General features: G+C 33.4%; 1 protein-coding gene across 2 annotated transcripts in view; it reads left to right on the plus strand.

Moving 5' to 3' along the window:
• The window catches only part of Pcdh9 (protocadherin 9), an 821831-nt gene extending 800249 nt beyond the window's left edge, over nucleotides 1-21582 (plus strand). For both annotated transcript variants that reach the window (XM_048341264.1, XM_048341265.1), the window contains one exon: nucleotides 19386-21582. In XM_048341264.1, coding sequence (XP_048197221.1) covers nucleotides 19386-19759 — 374 coding nt within the window. In that variant the 3' untranslated portion in view covers nucleotides 19760-21582. The remainder of the gene's footprint in view (nucleotides 1-19385) is intronic.
• The last annotated feature ends 399 nt before the right edge of the window (nucleotides 21583-21981 follow it).

The raw sequence follows: 21981 nt of genomic DNA on the forward strand, positions 1-21981 counted from the left end.
ATCCCCCCAAATCACAGAAAATGAAAGCAAATTTGGTCATGATAGTAATCTGATGTCTGCCTTTTCCTCAGATACTTAATGTGATGGTATGAATTTAAGATATTATATATCATTATAAAGGGATATGTATTTTATATATATATATATATAATAATAAAGGGATATATGACAAAATACTTGTCCAGCCACAGGGCAGTTGTGGATGTTTGTGCTTTTCATCTAATGAAAATTAGCATGGATTATACCGTTGAGCTGTGTGTTAGGTGATTGTTTCAGAGTTTGGACAGGGAAGCTGCTAAGGCTATTTCTAGGACATTGTTTATAGAACAAATTCCTGTTGTTTGTAAAGAAAATCATATTAGATAAGTTCATTGTTACTGCTATGGAGAAAAAATTCTAAGGGCAAAACCATATTTACAAAGGAAAGAAGTTTAGCATGAGGGAATTTTGTTGTCTGCATGAGAAATTGTGTATCAGAAACTAAAACTCTGAGCAGAGGTTTTATGGAGGAGGAGGGACATTTTTACTCTAATTTTAGTAGCTAGCTCTTCTTAAATTCAATATGCTTATTCTTAATCTACAATGTGTCTAATTTGAATACATTTTCAGGATGATTTTATCATCAATGTCAGTGACAGTAGTATAATTATGATTATCTAAAATGTCTTTTTTTAATCAATGTGTATATTTACAACATAATTTAGAAGACAGGACTGATAATCTTCAAGGAACAATAATTGGGAAGGATGGATGACTATGGAATAAATATCAAAAGACAATTCACATTGTTACATATATGTAAATGAAAAGAATCAATACTTATTTAAATTTTCTCCACACATACCCTTGATTTAAAATGCATGAAAATGCAATCAAAGCAGCACTGTATAAATATTGTTGTCATGATACTTACAGTGGATAGCTAAAAATGAGAGAAGAGCACACAAAAACAAAGCTGTTAAGAGTGTCCTGGACGTGTAACAACCAGAGGCTGGACAGAGATTTCATATAGTCATGAGATGACTAATGTACCAAGATCCATGAAAAGCAAAAAATAAACCATTATTCCTGTCAGTTGTCTGAATAGAAGGTGGGATGATTAGCCAATTTTATCTCATTACAGCTATAAGAAACCTTTTCTTTTACTGTAGTTCATTCCAATTCAGTTAAACTCCGTGGCTACAAAATTTCATAGTTAATCCAATTTTGTGACTTTCCCCTTAGTATCATATAAAAGTATGTGCTTTCATTAATAGCATTTAGAACATTAAATTTGGTCATTTTATGAATAAAGTCAGAATGATATATTTGTGGCCCAAATCAATGTAACAGAAACAGCAGCTATAAGAAAATACACAGTGTGTATAAAAGTAGGTACACATAGAACATTGCTAAGTACCATGATCTAAGAAAATTCTGGAATAATGAAAAAGAAGATTTCTTTTTCTCTTTAAAGATGGGCATACTCAAAAGAGGGAAATTAGTAACTGAAACCTTGTTAGTTCTAATTGTGTGATAGACTGACATAGTTTAACTCAACACAAATGTTTCACCTGTTCTTAAAAATAATTACAGCTTCTGGAAATTGCTTTATTTTTCCCCTTCACATGGGCTACAGACATCTCATCACAAGTTTCAAGGACATCCTAAGTATGTTTTAAATGTAACACACATAATGGGAGCAATCTGTTACAAATGGGCAAACCAGAGCTTATCTCTCTCACCTAAATAGAATTGCCTTTCTGAATAAGGATTTTAACCTAGCAAAGATCATGATATTGAGTGTTGAAATTTAATGGAAACTATTTTGTTTTTATACAGTAGCAAAAGTAGCTAGAGGACTCCTATATTACAAAAATGCACAAGTATGTATTGTTGAGACCCTGTGAGGTCTGTTGCTCCAGTGGGTGTGAACAACAGCAGATTTTCAGTGAATTTTGTTTCTACCATATCAATAAATGATATTCTCACAAGTTATGAATGTGTGCAATAGTTTTACCTTAGTGCAATTGGTGACACTGAGCTCTAGATACCATAACAGAAGTGGTATTGCTTATGTCCTGTATATCTCCTCAGTTATTTTTAACTAGAGAGCTTATTAATTAAGTACTTGAATTTTGGGTCTTGCAGTTACCACATCAAACACATTCCCAATGCATTTTGCTTTTAGTTATTTTTTTCAGATACTGTCTCACTTTCATTGTTGTTTTTTGGTTTTTGGTTTAGATTACCCTCGGACTGTGACACTTCTTGCATTCCCTCTAGAGTAGCCAAAATGGCCAATACCTGCCCCCACCTTAGCTTCTTTGTTGAGATGATGGTCTCAAAAACTTTTTGTCATACTGTATCTAAAGGACAGTAGTTCTGCCTACCAAGTACCTGGGAGTACTGGAATGAATCCTAGCTCCTGATTGCACTTATTATTTAAGCTTGAGGAAAAACAAAAACAAAAACAAAAACACTAAGGTGAAACAGTGGTAATCCTTATTTTTTTCAATCCTTATTTTTTTTCCTTATTTTTTAAATCTAAATGTTATGGCTAATTGCAATTTGGAGACAGATACTTGAATTATTTTTTTTTTTTACTGACTCAACAACTTCTTTTAACACTTTTCTGTTCAATCTGCTTATCTGTTCCATGCTTACCTTTATGGCTAAGCAAGTGGTTTTGCATTAGACTGTTTGCTCCTGCCCTGCATGCCATTGTAATTGGCACATGGGAATTCTGGGAATGCTTATTCTAACCCTTATTATTTATTGAAAACCAATTTTGTCACTCAGTTTCAGAGATAGAGCAGCAGGGCACTATATTTTTAAATTGAAACTAAATCCTTGCCTAGTTCTAAATAAGTGGGTAAACTTTGACAAAGCACTTTATCTCTCTGAACTGTAGTCCCTAGTGAAAACGATGGGGTTAAAGAATGCTCTCTTTGATTATTCTTCTGGATACTTCCCACACATCCAGTTGTATCTACAACAGTCATCAAATATCTCCTTCTTTTCCTTTTGTGGTGTTGATAATAGCAGTCTGGTGGAAGGGAAATGTTCCTCTCAGAGTCCCAATAGTATTCTCTGAGATTTCAAAAGGCCTAAAGACCAATCAACTCGGATAGGTTTCCCAGGGTATTTTAGTAATTCCAGCTGTTTTAGAGTACTTTTCCCTCTTCTCTTTGTTGATCCTCCTTTACAATCTTCTTTAGAATCCTTCTTTATAAATAAAATAGAAAAAAGGGTAAAAAAGAATAGAATGGTAGTATAAATTAACTACTACCACTTCATCTGAAGGAGTCTGTATTATTGGTATGTCCATAAATTGAAGGGATGGAAAGTCAACTCAATTTGCTAGACTAAGGTTATAAGTCAGTGAGGAGAGAGACAGTTGAAATAGTCCTGGTAATACTTGTGGTCCTCCACCCTGAGAGAATGAGCAATGACCCTGAAAAAAATTGCTGTAAGGAAATGAGTGCTTCTTCCCTCTGAGTCTCACACTTAGAATGTGAGCATCTTGACATGCTGAGTGGATTTGAAGGGAAGTTTTGACCATCCCCGAGTTTTGCCTTAAGCATTTATTTTGAAACCTATTCAAGATGTGATGCTGCCATAGGTTTCAAAGAATAAGTTTCAAAGAAAAACAAAACAAATAAAAAGAGAAAATTTGGGAAAAAAGCTTATCATAAAAGAACTCTCCACAACCGCCACAAAATCTGCACTTTAAAAAATACTTCACTTTACAAGAATTCAAAGAAACAAATCTCTTCAAATCCATGGAAGGAAACTAAGCAATTCTCTTTTTCAGTGACACAAGATTTTGTTTTTAATCTTATTTCTTGTCTCACCCATTTGAGGAAGGACAAACACATTCCAGTTGACTGCTGTTGTTTTAAATGAGTCACTGATGTGGAATTGTTCAATTCAGCCAGTGAAAGTCAAAGTATCTAAGTTAAGTCTAACACCAAATCCCTTCCTAAAGAAAATAATATTGTAGTTGCCTTGTTAAAGTTTGGTTTGGAAATAAATGTAAATAGATAGGAAAGGTATTTAGGATGTATGGATATTTTCCTTTCAAATATTTCTTTAGAGATCCATTTCCTTACTTTGATACCTAAGTTCATCATCAGCTCCAACAGGGGATCAGAGGGCACAAAGACGAAGGATTTTACGTATTTTGACAAGTTATTCCATATATCATATTTAACATCTGCACCACTATTCTTGTCAAGAAAGAGAACACTGAATATGTTAACGCTTGGAAATGAACTAACACTTTCCCTTCTGATCATACTTAATACTTCCTTTAAAACTATATTTTTGCTTTTAAAATGAAAATTCACAAGGAATCACAATTTAGCATGAAAAACCTCCCTTGTTTTATGTGATTGGAAATTTTTTTAAGCCAGATAATTTTCCTCACATACTTAAATCTATCTGCATGTGAAAAAAGATGGTATTTTATAGGTACAGATGTAAAAAGGTTCAAATGACCATATGCCTAAACTAATGACACGAAAGCACCCACTGAGTGTTGATTATGAAAGCATTGCATATACTTCAGAAAATTTCACATTACTAGTTACTAAGGTTTCTGATTTCCAATGACCATAGAGTCAATATTTCATTCTGAAAAACAAACAAACAGCTCTTCTTTTAACAAGAACTATGTCATGAAGTCACTAAAAAGAATGCTTCTATATAAACATCAGAAATGTGGCCTGTGCCTTGTTCTCTAATGATCTGAAGGAAACAGATGGCTTGAGGAAACATTTGTCAGTGAGAGGTGGTAATTCATAAAGATGCCTTATATTGCCAGCTCACCTCAAACTCACACTACACCCTGTCCCCAAAGCTGTCAATACTGTAACTCAAATTGAACCTTACTGAGTCATTTTTTTTGTATTAATATGTTTAAATACTTACGCAATGACTACTAATGAAAACTGAGCTGTGGGCATTTTTACCACCAGTACTCATCTCATCCCAAACAATCATAGGCTACTTTACAACTGCCCTTGAGATCACTAGAGAAGATTAACTGGATCAAAGTGTACTCATTAATTTGATATATTTTGTTAGGGACTTTGATACTTTAACCTCAAAATGATTCTCATCTTAAAAAAAAACAAAATAAAAATAAAAATACAGTGTGTTATATAAATTGTTTCAGGAAAACATCAAAGGTAATGTCACAATCATTGGGCATCAAGTCAGAATAATAATCATAATTTGTCTAAATATCTCCTGAGATTTGAATAGGTTTTAAATTTAGTATAATGAGTGAGACAGACATTTCACAGGCATAGAGTATGTAATCCATTGGATTATAGGTATGCTCAGCAAGTCCTCTGAGATTGAGTGGATGGAGAACCAAAGAAAGAATATAAAGGGAGGAAATGTCTGTTCCATAATGAGATACAGAAAGGACACTTGAACAGCCCAGAAAGGTGGACACTGGACACTAATTCTATATCTCATAAGCCTTTCAAAAGCACAAATGGAGTTCCTCATCTTTTGGCCTGAGAGATTATAGAGAGCTAAGTTTTATTTGTTCATTTGCTTACTTGTTTTTCAACAAAGATTTTCTGTTGTATAAACTGAACTATTACATTTACAGTGACAATGTTAATCAACCAGGAAAATGATAATAGATTTGAATTTCATGTATTGACTAAACACAACAGGGATTCAAAAGTAGGCAGCCATTATACTAAAGTTCCAAATGAACCTAGATCATAAAAGAACTCTAGTGGCTACTAGCACAAAATAGATTCGGCATGAGTTTAAAATTTCTTACTGTCCCACTGACCTCTATCTATGCTTATTGTATTTAATCACACTTAAAATACCTGAGACGTTTATATAATGAAATATAATTCACTTTTGCAACTTCAAATTCATTTAAATTCAATTAAATATCATCACTGCCATCTGAAAACAATCAGATTAAATACTTTAAACCTTTTTTGTATAGAAGTATTATCTAATGGCAATGTATCACAGAAGTAAATTAAAAGGAAATCTATTTCACAATTTTGGTTGTATTCAAACAATCCTTAACTATTAAACATGTTGTACATATTGGTAAATATTTACAGTTTTCTTCAGGACTCTAATTAGGTAAAAATGTAAAACAATATTAGGTCTATGTACAAGTGTGTGTGTGTTTGAGTGTGTGTAAGAGGGAGAGAGAAAGAAAGAGAGTTGTTTGAGAGGAGAATATATAGTAGATATAATACATTTAAATACAAAGAAACCATGATTTGGATTTGGTGAGCACCATGTGATGATTTTAAATTCTCTCCCTAGCCAATAGAATCATTTCATCATCTATCAATTCTGTCATGTTTTACTAAAGTGAGACTTTGAGAATATAATTAATATTGATATAAAATAATTTATGAACTGTGGTAATACTACTGTAAACAAGGTAGCTCTAAAATAGGAAGCTTATGCATAGGTAAGTGAACACAAAAACACATTCACACTGCTAGATAGATGTCTGCAAGTAAGTTATCAGTTATAAATTGGTAAAGATATATGCTGCTACAGTTCACTATAGGTTCCATGTTGACAGAAAGAAAATCTTGGAGTATTTTAGCCAGGTAAAAAATTTCCTTATTGATTGATTTTGAACTAAAGCCATATCGCTTGTTCTAGACAACAACTTAACTTTATAAATCTTGTCAAAGTTTCACAGATCTCAGAACCTTTGCCTGTCATCTAGATTAAAAAATGGTGGTTACTTGAGAAGTTCCTTTTTATTAGAGAAAGAAAAACTGACATCCTAAGCAGTAGTGTTAATATTTGTAAAAGGATAGCTGTCTTGTGGTATTGATATGGTAGACTGAGGCACAGAGAGGAGCAAAAAATTGTGCAAATAGAATCAGTTGCTGTAATCATACTTTATACCGTGGAATCAAATACACATACAGTATAGCTTGTATATTTATAAAATAATTTTATTTCTAGTGAAAAGTATCAGTTGATTATACCATCATTATATGGCCTTCATAGTCATAATATTATTAATTTTATTGTGGGCACTGGAAAACGCAGAACCCCATTCTGTTCCCACACAGGTGCTCTTCTGTTGAATCACATTTCAAGATCTTTTTGTACCAGTAATTTTTGAGATAGGGTCTCACAACCTGCCCAGGTATGCACCTGGATGATGATAAACCTATTTTAATATTTGCACCATATTTGAGATGATAAATTCTGCCATAAAGTACAATTTCTTCCTTTGAGATAAAGACCTACAGAATTTTTTGCCCAGGACAAGTGATCATCCTGTTCTCAATCTCTTAAATAGGAAAAATTGTATCAGCCACCAATACTGTGCAAGAACTGACTTCTGAAGAGACACCTGAATGAAGTGATGGTGTGACTTATTATCAGACTGAGAAGAGTACTGTAGGCATTAATAATAGTAAATCCAAGTATTTAATGTGTTTGATATATGTAAGGCATACCAGAAATGTTAGTGTGGAAACACATAGGAGTCTATATTGTGAAGTTAGGCAAAAGCTCAGAAAGTTGGGCAGGACTAGATCATAAGGGATTCTCTGTGAGCCTTGGAAAGAAAGGGAACTTTCACCCAGGCATAATTACTAGAAGAAGGGTGAAGCAATTTGTTATAAATACTGTTATAGCCTGAGTAATGCTTCCAAATAGATCTCAATCTCAGTTCACAAATATTCAATATTTTACCTTATTTGACAAAAAGTACTTGGACAATATGACCTTGGAACCCACTTTGAAATGTGAAGGTTATCCAGGGTGATCTACTATAATCACCATTGTCTTGTCTTTGTAAATAGTATACAAGACAAACAGGAGGAGAAGGTAATGAGATGAAGAAAGTTGGATATGAATTATGTGCTTCAAAGATGGAAAAAGTAGCCACAATGTAAGGAACATAGAAGCCTCAATAATTTGACAACAAAAAAAAAATGAGAGGGAACAAAGGATTTCTCTTCTTATTTTAGAGAAGGAAACAACCCTAAAACCACCATGACTTTCCTCAAGTGAAACCGTTTCCAGACTTCTGGATATAGAAGGATATATGGACAATATTGTTTCAAGCCAATGAATTTGTGTCAAATTTTAATAGCCCAAAATGAAGATAATAAAGTGAGACTGGGGAGCAGAATGTAGAAGTGGGAGCCAGGAGCTCCTTAGGAAATGAGAGTAGAGTATACTGAGCTACATCTTTTCATGAAAGTCAGGAGACTAAATGACTTGTTAGGGTATAAACTGCACAATTTAACTATAAAACCAGTTTTACATAAGCTTTCTCCTTCTTTAGGTATACATTAGTACAAATTTAGCATTTTGATCAACATCAATTTATAGTCGCAGTTTAATCCATTTTCTTAAGACTTCTCCAACATGCTTACAGTCTCCCCAAAATAAGATAGTTTCCAGGTGGGATGGGTTCTGATCTCCAAGCTCTGAAGGAGAATTTTTTCCCAGTTCATTCAGTTTGTTGGTGGGGTATAGTTCTTTGAATTTGTAGGACTAAGTCGTTGAATTTTTGTTTGCTGAAAAGTAGAGGCTGAGACAGATGTTGATGTATTGGGATAAAGCTTACTGGCATGGACCTTTGGAAAGATAAAAGCATTTTCACCATTTGCTATTGATAGAAGTCTAATCTTCCATGAAAGGAACCCAGCAGTAATGTTAACATTGGGCAAAAGGCATCAGTATGGCAGCATTGGAGATGGAGACTTGACCAGTCACTACTCATACCTCCTGAATCAGAATTTCTGAATGGGACCAAGAAATATTCATATTCAGAGGTCTTCCAGATAGTTCTGATATATGACAAATTTAGCTGCCTTAGAACACTGAGAAATGATTGAAGGAGGGTTTTATTACTCTCCATCCTCACATGTGAAAGTTTGGTTTATGTTAACTTGAGGAAAAAAAAAACTACTTAAGGAGTTTAGGTGAAATGTAGGAACAGAGAGCTGACTCCACATTTACTGACTCATACACACATTTTAAACATTTCCCTAACTGACTTGTATGCACATTAACTTTTCAGAAACACGGAGCATGATATTTTAATTCAAAGTGATAAGAGGATCTAAGTATAAACATGTACACACAAACACCTACAGATCACATGGAGTGTATTTGGTGCTTTATAACATTTCAAATTAGTGCTTCAAATATCTTTTAGAAAGTATAAATCATTATATAGTCATAGCCTTAATAATTCATGTAATATTTCCCTAATTAGATTCATATATTGATTTCATCACCTGGGACTGATTTCCATTGATGACTATGATAAGACCTGGAGCCCAGGGGCTAGAAGAGAAACAGAACTTCAATAATAACTGCTTAGATTAAAATAATCATAGACCACTGAACATGCAAGTTAACTTTACTAGGTCCCCTCCCCCAATTCTGGTTAAGTATATCTAGAATATGAATAATGGACAGAAATTATATCAGAATATTATGTATAGGTGGTCTGGAACTCTAACATCTTTGAGGAAACAGAACATTATGCAATATATTCTTCTATTTCCAGTTTAAACTTCAACTAAAATTTAAGCTCTAAAAAAGTAATGCCTTCATTGTTTCATACCTTAAATCTGTTCTTTCAAAGTTTTGTCAGAATAATTAAAATTTACATTTTACTGAGATAAATGGAGAAGAGTTTGACTAATCCTGGTTTACAAAAGAAATTTAAATAGATGATATGAAATATCATTTAGAGAAACATTAGCGTGTAAAAATAAGTAAGTACAATCCACATTGATGTAATTAAGGTGGTCTAAATTAGACCACCTTAAATTAGCAGTGTGATCTTTGAAATTTCCTTTAAATAATCAATCTCAGATTTAAATAACCAGTGTCATTAGTTGTCACTCATTTGATCATAGAATAAAATAGTAATACAGAATAAATGATTCCATAAAATTATCAGATGATATTTTATTCTGTACTTTGCTTCGGCAGATGAGAAAGTTTTACTGATGTCATGCAGGAGAAGTTGGATAAGGAAGTACTCTCCATTCTTGGGGAGCTATAAACTCTGTTCAAATATCAATATCCTCTCTGGCAAAGAATGTGCAGCTTGGTGTAATGTTGTATTTGGACTGTTTCCATCTGCAAATGTTGACTTTTCATCTGTGAACCAGGAAAAAAATTCTGTGCAAGGAATGTGAGAAACATTCAATCCTTGTTTACTTCATACCCAAAGGTTTTATAAAATGCTATTGTTGTGGTTTTTTGGTAAGTGGTTATAGATGCATTTACAGGTGTCTACTTATATCTGAGCAACAGGTTAAATCTTGGTATAGCCATTAACTTTTCATAATTTCTCATCCTCAACCCTATTAGCATCCTAAGTCATGGAATAAAGTAGAACATTTTTCCCCTGTTATGAGGTTGTCACTAGTGAAAGAGAATAACTTTGAAGAGGTTGGTTATAAAGTTTCATGGATGACAAATCACAGTAACATAGAAATTAAAGGGGTTGTAGAGCTCATGTAATAGATCTAACCTTTTCCTCTTAATTTAGAGATATAAATTCGGGCTTAGGATGTCTAAAATTACTTTTTCACACTTTTCACTTTTTTTAAATTCTTTTTTTTTAATTTTTATTATCAAACTGATGTACAGAGAGGTTACAGTTTCATACGTTAGGCATTGGATACATTTCTTGTACTGTTTGTTACCTTGTCCCTCATACCCCCTCTCCCACCTCCCCTTTTTTCTTTCCCCCCATGAGGTGTTCAGTTCACTTACACCAAAAAGTTTTGCAAGTATTGCTTTTGTAGTTGTTTGTCTTTTTTTACCCTGTGTCTCTCAATTTTGGTATTCCCTTTCAATTTCCTAGTTCCAATACCAGTATACACGGTTTCCAGTATACTCATAAGATTACAGAGATAGTGTAGGTACAACCACAGGAAGGTGATACAAGAACATCATCAATAATAGAAGCTACAGATACACATGGGATGTTGAAAGTAGTTACCACTGTGATATAACAATTGTTTCCATAACATGGAGTTCATTTCACTTAACATCATCTTATGTGTTCATAAGGGTATAGCTATTGGGCCTTGTGATGCTCTGCTATGACTTGCCTAAACCTGTACTAATTATTCCCAATAAGGGAGACCATAGAGTCCATGTTTCTTTGGGTCTGGCTCACTTCATTTAGTATAATTTTTTCCAAGTCCTTCCATTTCCTTACAAATGGGACAATGTCATTCTTTCTGATAGAGGCATAAAATTCCATTCACACTTTTCACTTTTTAAACAATTCTTTGTATAGTCAGGGATGAAATCGTTTTCTTTTCTCTCTCTCTCTCTCTCTGCCTGTCTTTTTCTTCTGATTTTGACTATATTATTTAAGAGTTCAGGATTGTTCAGCCAGGTGCGATGGGTTCACATCTGTAACACTAGCTACATAGGAGGCTGAGATCTGAAGATCACATTTCAAAGCCAGCCTGGGCAATAAAGTCAATGAGACTCTTATCTCCACTAAAACTACTCACAAAAAGCCAGAAGTGGCACTGTGACTCAAGTGGTAGAGTGCTAGCCTTGAGCACAAAGAGGCTCAGGGACAGTGCTTAAGTCTTGAGTTCAAGTCCCAAGCCTGGCCAAAAAAAGTTAGTATTGTTTCTTATTTTTATTTTTTTAGAGACTCTGTGTCTTTTGATCCTAGGAAGAATTGATTGAAAAATTACTGAGTGTAGTAATGAAGAAGTACTTCTCTCAAAAGCACAACTGTCCCTCTGTGTCTGCAGAGGAATTATTTCAGTATATCTTAATATTAACTTCTGTGGATACTCAAGTACCTTTTATAAAACATATAAGTATCCTCCTATATACTATAAATAATCTATAGCTTACTTCTTGTGTCAGCCAACTTTAGGACATTGAGATAACTACCTAAAGAAAATATGGGAAAGGAAGAGTGGACATTTTGGCTCAAAACTTCACAGTTCGTTGCTGCTTAGTCATGTTAGGCTTGGGGTCCATGGCAGGGAAGTACACCATATTGGAAGATAAGAAAATGGTAGAAAAGCTTATTTCTTGGCATCCAGGAATGAGGGGGGGGGGGAGAGAGACACAGAGAGAGAGAGAGAGAGAGAGAGAGAGAGGAGAGAGAGACTGAAGTCCCCTTGTTGCCTTCAAAGGCACACCCCAGTCTCCAGGAACCATCGCCTACAGATTTTACCAGCTTCCCATAATGCCATACGTATGCCAGACTTGCACTGATATGGAATGATGACAATAAAAGTAAATTTCTCTAAACATTCAGCTTTTCAGTAAAGATGATTTTTTTAATATTTCTTTGTTCTTTTTTTGTTTTGTTTTCATTTTTTAACAGAGGTTGGGATTGGAACCAAGAATTTTCTTACCCTCAACAAGTAATCAAGCTTGGAGCTTAGAGTTGGGCCAATTTCCCCCCTTCTTTTGTCTTGAAATATAATTTTATAAACATTACCTAGAATGCTTTTTAACTCAATATCCTATGGTCTGTGTTTCTCAAGGAATGAGATTATAAGCTATTGGGACAACTGGCCAGACACAATAAAATTTTCAGAGGGGTAGTATTAGTAGTAGCTTTGTTTTGGTGGAACAAAATTTGATCTCACACTGCATTTCCTACTTGCTTGGCTGGTGCTCATATTATGATTCACACCTTCATCCTTGTTTTGCAATATTAATTTTGGAGATTGAATTGTACAGGCTCTTTGCTTCAGGCTGGCTTCCAAACACGATTAATTATACCTCATTCTCTTGAGAGTCTATACGTCTAGTTGTGAGCCACTGCCCTCTAGACTATTTTATAGTATTATCTATGATTATTTGAATTCTTAGATATTGAATACCAGTAATATGTTCAAATTTTCCTTTTTTTCAAATCAATATGTTAAAAAATAAAAGAATTCACAAACTGTTTCTTCTGGGTACGAAGAGTGTTTATAAATTATTATGCATTACATAAGAATCTCCCTTTAAGTTTCCGTGTGTTGCTAAATATTTTGAAGTCCAACTGAAGTCTCTGAAGAGAAGTAAAGAAATGGTTAAAAAAAAACCTCAGTTTCTCAGCGCAACTTAGAAGCAACTAACTTGTTGCCATGTGTAAACTGTGATGAAATTAACTGATGTGATATTCATTGCAACTCAATAAATAGAGAATATGATGTTGAAATAGTAGGTATAAGCGATTGGATGAAATATGGCTGCTTCTGATATTTTATTCCTATTCATTGAAGAATTACATAAGCTTTTACCTTCAGCTATTCATTTGAGGTAGACCACACATAGAAAAAAACAACTGTTATATTACTAGGGATAGTTTCAAAGGAAAAAAAAAGGAAGACAATAAGCTGAAGGTGAGAATGAGATAGCAATAATTGCTAACTTTAGTGTATTCAATTTCTAGTGATGCCAAATTTACTTAAAAGTAAAATGAGACTTTCTGTTTCCTCGAAATTGTACTATAGAAAAACTGATGAAATAGTAGCAAGTACAAAAGTAATATTTTCTCACCATGTTAATATGACTAAATTGTAATATAAAAGTCTAAAGCAAACAACTACATAAAATATAAGTTTCTTTAAAACATCACCATGTCTAACTTTTAGACAAACTGTTTTAGGGCATGTGAATCAGTGGATTTGTCTTTTAGCTTAAGATACTTAATAATGCATGAGTCCATATCCACAATTTGTTATAAAGTTTCCAGGAAACACAGCAAAATTTGAATTATGAACCAGTGGAATTTTTTGCTGCTATTGTTTTTCTTTGTTTTTTTAATTTTTTTTTCTTGTAAAGGAAATTATAAAAGCTCTTGGTATAAGAAAAGACATCAAAACATGACAGTCTGAGGTGTATCACATCAAGAAGAAATTGTACCATCAGAAAAAAATTGAACATAATGAAAAATTCATTGAGATGCAATGAATTCGATCCAAAATTATATGAAAATGACTTTGCTTTGCAATTCAATTTTGGTACTCTGTTTAGATGTATTTCAGCTGATAATAAAACTTTTTAAGGAAAATTCATTCACAGAAAACTCTGACATCAAATAGTAAATACAAAAGATCTCATGAATTTTGACTTTTCTAACTTTGGAATTATTATTATTATTATTATTATTTTTTTTTTTTTTTTGCGAGTCCTGGGTCTTGGACTTGGGGCCTGAGCACTGTCCCTGGCTTCTTTTTGCTCAAGGCTAGCACACTACCACTTGAGCCACAGCGCCACTTCCAGCTTTTTCTATATGTGGTACTGAGGAGTCGAACCTAAGGCTTCATGTATACGAGGCAAGCTCTCTACCACTAGGCCATATTCCCAGCTCTAAAATTGTATTAAGGAAGGTAAAAGATTCTAAAGTGTTGAACAAAAATCTAGGAGCTATGGGTTAATTACAACAGTAAGCTATGCAATGAAACAACAGTTTTACTTTTGAGTATTATAAAATGCCATCAAGGACCACTCAAGTATCCTTCCACTCAGATATGGCTGAATTCCATTGCAGTGGTTCATATTTTTAGCCAGCAACTTTGAAAGCAAGTAATGCAAGTAGCTTCTTAGGGTCCCATTGTTTGAGACACACCCTATATCTCTTCTAATAGCAATGAATGTTTAACATTTACAAAATATTTTGTTTGGTTTTTAAGGGGAAAATGAAATGAAAAATACTTTGAAAATTAATTTAAATATTAAGAGAGGACTTTCAGAATGTTTTCTTTATGCTTTTGTTTTTCAATTTTAAATGCACAGACAGATGGCTTGTACAGTTCCATCAGCAACTGCATCTTTATATGTGAAAAAAATAAGGATAACAAAATCAGATGGAGATTGTGAAAAGGCACAGTTAATTTGAGCTTTAGCAGTCAATTAATATTTCAGTGTTTAAAATTCATTAGGGTGAGTCTTATTTTGAAGAGAAAAAGTCAGTATAATATTTAGAGAAAATTACTAACAGAAATTTTAAGTTCTGATAAGTATTTTAAACAAATACTTTGTGATGCAGTATAAAGAGGCCATTACAATTTTAAAACAATAACAGACACATGGGAAAAATGCCTACACCCAGGCATCCATTCTTCCTCCAAATACCTATATACCTATACCAACATCTATATCTTTATCAACATCTATGTACCATCACATAAAATCTCAAAACATCTATCTACACTAACTGAATACAAAGACAGAGAAACAAAGACAGATAAAAAGAGACAGAGAGAGGAATGACAGCATGAGGGAGAGAGAGATTTATGCTTTCTGTTTTGTTTTGAATCACTTTTCTTATTGCTACTGCAAGAAACACAGAGAATTATACATAAACCCAAAGAAAACAAAGACTTTCTCTAGGTAATATCACATCCCCAAATAAAAACTGACTGCAACATAAAATAAACTATGTTTTTCAACAGAACATTTTACAGTATACAGAATAGGGCAACTGGTGTGTAAAGCCTCTGTTTGTTTACTTGCTTGCTTTTAAAGATTTTGTTACTCCATGTTTGCAACCCTAGCAGAGGCCTGTCAGTGTTCCCCTTTCAAGCAATTAACTCCATAGCCAGTCCCTTCCTTCTAGAGCTCTCACATTAATGTGCCAAGAACATCTGTGCTGATCACCCTGGGGAATGCTGGGGGAAAAAACACAAGAAAATTTGAGATAGTTTAACAACCTAGTACCTGCTTAATTCTTCAAATTGTCTTTTGCAGCTAACCCCACTGGCTATTCATATATATCATCCCATGAGCTTAGTTCGTGGTTACCCTGTTTCTGGGTACAAGCCTTCACCTTGTGTGTGACTGATTTGTAATGTCTCTCATATTTGGGAATATAAAATGAATTTCTGACTACTGTTCATCCAAGTGCCATTTTTTCTCTATTTTATTTGACCATTATTTTTTTCACCCCATTTGGGTATTTAGAATGTTGACTTAAAAAAAATCTGTAGAATTTATACAAACTAATTCATAGACTTTAAAAGAATCCTCCAGTTCATCTATAACATGAATCACAGTACATTTCTCAAAGAACAGTCAATACAATTTAATATAAAAAGTGTGTTGCAAGTTAAATATATTTTCATAGTATGCAAAACTTTTAGCGATAAAGATCTTGTTAATTATCTATAAGACGAGAGAAATGACATTAAAATTTTTTTAAATAAACTGTATCTGTTTTGTTGTTGACAGAAAAACCTTCCTAAATCTGGAAAGTTTCCCCTATTTCTTCACAACGGCATGTTCTCTTCCTCTCATGTCACTACTCTTAAAGACATTATTCACTGGAAAAATCTTATCTGCATGATGACAGTTTATTAGTTATGATATTCCTGGTGGTTACCACTGTCATAATGCCTGTTCAGTAATTACATACTATTGGTATAAAAAAAGTTTTAAAAAAAACTTTGTTAAAATGTTTTAGTGACGTCAAAGTTAAATTTGACATATACTTACAAACAGTGTATCACATAAGCTTAGATTAAAATAACTCAGTATATCCTTTTTATATGCTCAATAAAGGCTTTATTTCATTGGTATTTCTGAAAGCTGGTAATATTTTTCCCTATTTGAGGTGCTAACAAGAGGAGAACAAGCATTATTGACGTTAGAAAAGTGAAAATGAAGGGCTGGTTTATAACCTTTAAGACACATTACACACCAAATTGATTATTAACTCTTTTTATCTACACTGATTTCTGAAAGTAGTGAATAATTTTGTCCAGGAGTTACATGAGTTATTTATTACCTGTCATAAAGAATCACTAAGCAAAGTGATTTGTTGTTGAGGAACATTTGGTTTGAGCTTTGTGAAATCAGCATCCTCTTTTAAAATTACTTAAGGTCTGCCTTTAAGGGGAGGATATCTTTAATAATTCTAAGAACATTTTCAAACTCATAAAAATTTTATTAACAATTATCATTGTTCATATATCATGACTATTGCTTAGACACTGTAATGCAAGCAGAACAACAAGCCATTTTCTTACCATAATGATTGTTCAGTCTCTTAGGAAAACAAAACAAAATAGGAACAAACCATACCAAACCATATCAAAACACTCTGTGAATGTATAGAAACTCGCTCCAAAGACACACACAACACACACACACACAACACACACACACACACACACACACACACACACACACACACACATCTCAGGTAAGGACTGTAGGTTTGGCTAGGAAATTTAATATTGGCTAGGAAATTTATTATTATTTATCAAAAGGAGATCTGTTGAACTCTTTAAGCTGTCAATGTCACAATAACCATTATAGTTATGAAATCTGGTTTGTGGTAGATGGAAGAGAATCTTACCCTTGACTGAGTCACTAATTAAATGAAAACAGGCTATGTGAAAAAAATACTTGCAAAGCCTGTGGTTCTACAGCGAGGGTCATGGATTGGCTTTAGGAAAATGTGTTAGCTTTGTAGATGCAGTGTCATTAAGTACACTAGAACAAACTAAAAGTGAGAAATTAGTTTGAACTTTTAAAATGTGGCCAGATTTATATAAGGCAAAAAGGGTTCATAGAAAAATTTAAATTAAATATCCAAGGAAGGAAGTAATCATTACAGGTCTGCAAGAGAAAGAGTTTAAAGTAATGAATGTGTGTTTAAACAAAATAAAACTGTTTGCTTTTAAAGGGCTGGGAATAGAGGTCAGACGGGATAGAACTTTACGGTTATTCTCAAGAGCAGTTTTTCAGATCTTAAAAGATATGTGGGGTAAATTTTTAGTTTGTATGGTACAGTGCCTTTGAATCACATATTTTTCACATCTGGAGTCTATTGTGAGGTTGCCTGTTCGCTGTTTCTGTCTTTTCCATCCATTGTTTCCTATATCAGCAAGTATTTGGTAATATTCAAGAAAGAACGAGGATATTATTAAGGTAAATAGCAGCAAATATAAATAGCTCACAAACACTAGTAATTTTACTTTATTATTTGTATTAATGTGGATTTTAAGAAAGACTTATATTCCAATTGTTTCTAAGTTATTCATTGTCTAGGCAAATGTGTGCGTTCTTTTGGTACATGGTTTGTTCTGAAGACTTGTTGCTCCTGAACATGATGCATGCTTCAGTCATTCTTGTCTATGCATTTAACCTCACTCCTAAACTGAATTCCTAATTTTTGACCTGTCACTTGCCAAGTGAGTATTTAATAATGAGGGAAAACAACAACAAGAATAACTGAATCCTTTACCATTTTGGTCATTAGTAATTAATAAAGTGCTGATTTCTACTTTCACAGAAAGATGGGTGCTGTTAGGGAATCGTCATTCAAATGGATGTTGTACTGGTGACAAAAAAATGATAAATTCTGCTATGATTTCTCTCTTCTCTCAGTTATGATGAGATTGATTTAGTAACCGAGGATAGGTGTTGATGGATATTTTTTCATTCTGGTTTTGTCTTAAACTGCTGGGCTACCATAATCCTATCAGTTTAGTCTCCTGTTTAGCTGAGACGAAAAGCATGTACCACAACATTAGGATTGGATCCCACTTTACACTTCAAAAATATAGCAACTTAAAGTAAGCAAACATTGTGTGAAAATATGTAAAATTGCTTTTTTCCCCTTGGGTTTCAGGATGTTTACAGTTGATCAAATGTGACATGCACATGGTACTTTTATTAAAATATTTTTTTCAAATGAATGAAAAGAAGAAAAGGGATAAAGTTCAGTGCATATTCTACAATGGAATTAAGCAAGAAATAGGATTAGAAGGGATGGAGAGAAAATGAAAGAAGTGACATTGATCAAGTTTCCTTGTATTCATATAGTATTTTGTTGTATGGCAACTCTTTTGTACAAACTTGTACAAAAATCCTTTGAACCATTTGTATATAAACTATTTTCAATAACTACATATTTAAGCTTAAAAAAACTTTTTTTAAAGAAAGTTAGAGTACCTGGTATTAATGGTCATTTTCTTCATGTAGTATGCTTTTAAAATTTTGTGTAGTTGTTGCTCTACCATATTCCAATTTTTCTCTTTATAATTTAATAAATTTAGTTTTTTTTCTTAAAACTTAAATCAGTAACAATTGGTATGCCATGGAATGATTAATCCAAATGAATTATATGTTTCTGTAGTGGTGTTCTTTTTTTTTTTTAATGCCCATCTTTATCTCTCTATCTAATATAAAAAATGTAGATACATATAAACCATAGCTGATGAGAAAAATAAAAATATAAATACTGTATCATCAGCCAGAAATGTGGTTGCTTTTTATGTTAATCTCATAGAATGCAAGATTGTATTACTGATTCATTTGAACGTATTATGAGATGTACTAATGTACTTCCCTTTAAAAAGATGATTATAACTATTCTCTTGTTTCTCTCCTCTGTCTGATGTTTTCTACAGATGGACCTCTGGGTCCTCGTGGATTAGCTGAAGCTACGGAGATGTGCACTCAAGAGTGCTTGGTGTTGGGTCATTCGGATAATTGCTGGATGCCTCCTGGCCTGGGTCCATACCAACACCCCAAATCTCCTCTTTCAACTTTTGCACCCCAGAAAGAATGGGTCAAGAAAGATAAGCTGGTGAACGGGCATACCCTGACCAGAGCCTGGAAAGAAGACAGCAACAGAAACCAGTTCAATGACCGTAAGCAGTATGGCTCCAACGAAGGCCATTTCAATAATGGCAGCCATGTGACAGACATTCCTCTGGCAAATCTGAAGTCCTATAAGCAAGCAGGAGGCGCTATGGAGAGGCCTAAGGAGCACCAACTCTAGGAAGGCTATTTGGGACCTAATCACTTCAATCTAAATAGACATGCTAATACTGTGTGTGTCAGAGCTTTATGTATACAGTAGATCTCTACAACTATGCCCCTTATAGCAGGGATATCCATAACTTTGTGTTAGTACCATTGAGGATATACTGTTTGCAACATAAGAGAGAAGCTATTTCTACTAGCCATGTGATCTTGTTTACTAGAATTGATTAACTCTCCAGAGATTTCTTCATTGTGCAATTTATTTTTATTATCGCATTTTCTTTTGACCCTGGACTGCTGCTATGAACAATAGAATAGGCATTTGGAGAGTCAGAAAGTTCCATGGATTAGAATGACTGACAAATATATCCAGTTAGAAAATTGTGCTCTTTTTGTCATTCATTTATGCTGGGACCGCTATACTTGACATTATACTTCAAACAAAATTAAAAAAATATATATAAGCATTAAACCTATTGTGCTGTTAACAACGTTAGTGGACACTTGTAAGTCAATCAGTGTTAAAGTATCTGTAAATAGAAGCAAGTTATTATTAACAACTTTGTGTACTTATAGCACTCACCTAAAATGTTGTAGCATAATTCTGTATTTATGGTTGCTTCTTTCCTTTATTTCAATTTCCCTTTTTGTTGTTATTTTTGTTGTTTCTCTTAGTGAAGTGTTTCCACACTACTAGTCTGTCTTGACACACATTGTTCAAAGGATCTTAAACACTTAGTTTGAAATGGGTTCTGAAATCTTGCTTCTTTTATGAGAGCTGTAGCACCAGAATTCTATTAAAGAAACAAAAAAAGAAAAAAAAAGTGTTTGGGGGGGTGAAGAGTGAAACTCTATACAAAAGAAAAGGAGATGGCTACAAAAGCTTGAAAATTCAGAACCATTTTTTTCGCATTATTATTTTCAAAGTAGGGAAAAGCAAATCCACTTAATTAGTACCGTTAAGTGAGATAATAATGGAAAAATGTTATCCATCAAAATTAATATAATATCCTGTAATTTTTATCCATGCAAAACTAAACTAATGTATCAAAATTAGCGTATATTGAAGAAATATAAGTACTCAAAACTAGTTTCAATTGGACATATGTGTGTCTCTACAACTTTGTTGAAATGGCAGAGTTTGTGTTGATCCTCATATACAATACTGTTGTTGTAACACAAGTGTTATTAGACCATAGCCACAAAATATTTAATGTGTTGTGCCTTCATGATGTAACAGAACATTCTCCAGGTAGGGTAGTTGGGGAAAATAAAGGGATAAATCTCTAATTATTGCTGTTTAACTGTTGTTTATCATAGTTGGTCAATGCCTGGCAGGTACCAGCATTTTGTCACTTAGGTCAAACCAAAAGAGTGACAGCTAATGTTAATAATAAGATCTCAGTTGCACGTGCAAACAAATCCAAATTCGAACATTCTTAGGAGGTTTTTTGTTAAGGCATGACAGATGATTTAAACAAATAAATAGCATGCAACAAAATGTCTTTATTGAAAGGAGTGGAAGTTACCTTAATGCCACAGTTCACCATCAGTTTAAAATATATACATATATGTAAAACAAAAAAATTTAAAAGGTTTGCTAATCTGATAGTTAATTTGTTCTTACCAAAAAATTACTTTGTAAATAGCAGTTCACATTTTTCCACAGTATAATGGAAAATAATGGGTAGGGGTGCATTGCTTATTGAAGTACATTTTTGTCGGTTTGTGAGGGTTGTTTGATGACTTTGACAGAATAAATATCTAAACGATTATCCTTGTTACTGCTTTGCCAGTTCTACGTTATTTACAATTATTCAGCTCTTGCAATAAATGTTCTGAATTCCTGATTGTAGTGTGTTCATTCTTAGTCAACATCCAAAATGATTATTTCAACCCTAATTTTGGATAACAAGATATGTATGTTCATAAATTAGCTTTTATTTATAAATTAAGGAAGCATGTAGGGATTTGAGAATTAAGTTATGAAAATATTGTTCTAAGTAAAAGTTAAAGGTCTGTAGTAATATGCACAGTTATTTTTAGGGAAATCCATGCAAAAAGTGTCCTTCTTGTCAAGATTCAGGCAAATTTTGTCAAGGACTGAAGAAAAACAAAATCCAAATCCGAAAGTGGGCAGGGAATCAGGCAGTGAGCTTATCCTTTTTACTTTACCTCTTAAATATGATTTCAAGTAGTCAACTCTTATTTCTTTTATTCTGGTCTCACACTCAGGGA

Source organism: Perognathus longimembris, chromosome 3, assembly GCF_023159225.1.
Source record: "Perognathus longimembris pacificus isolate PPM17 chromosome 3, ASM2315922v1, whole genome shotgun sequence".
NCBI lineage: Eukaryota > Metazoa > Chordata > Mammalia > Rodentia > Heteromyidae > Perognathus > Perognathus longimembris.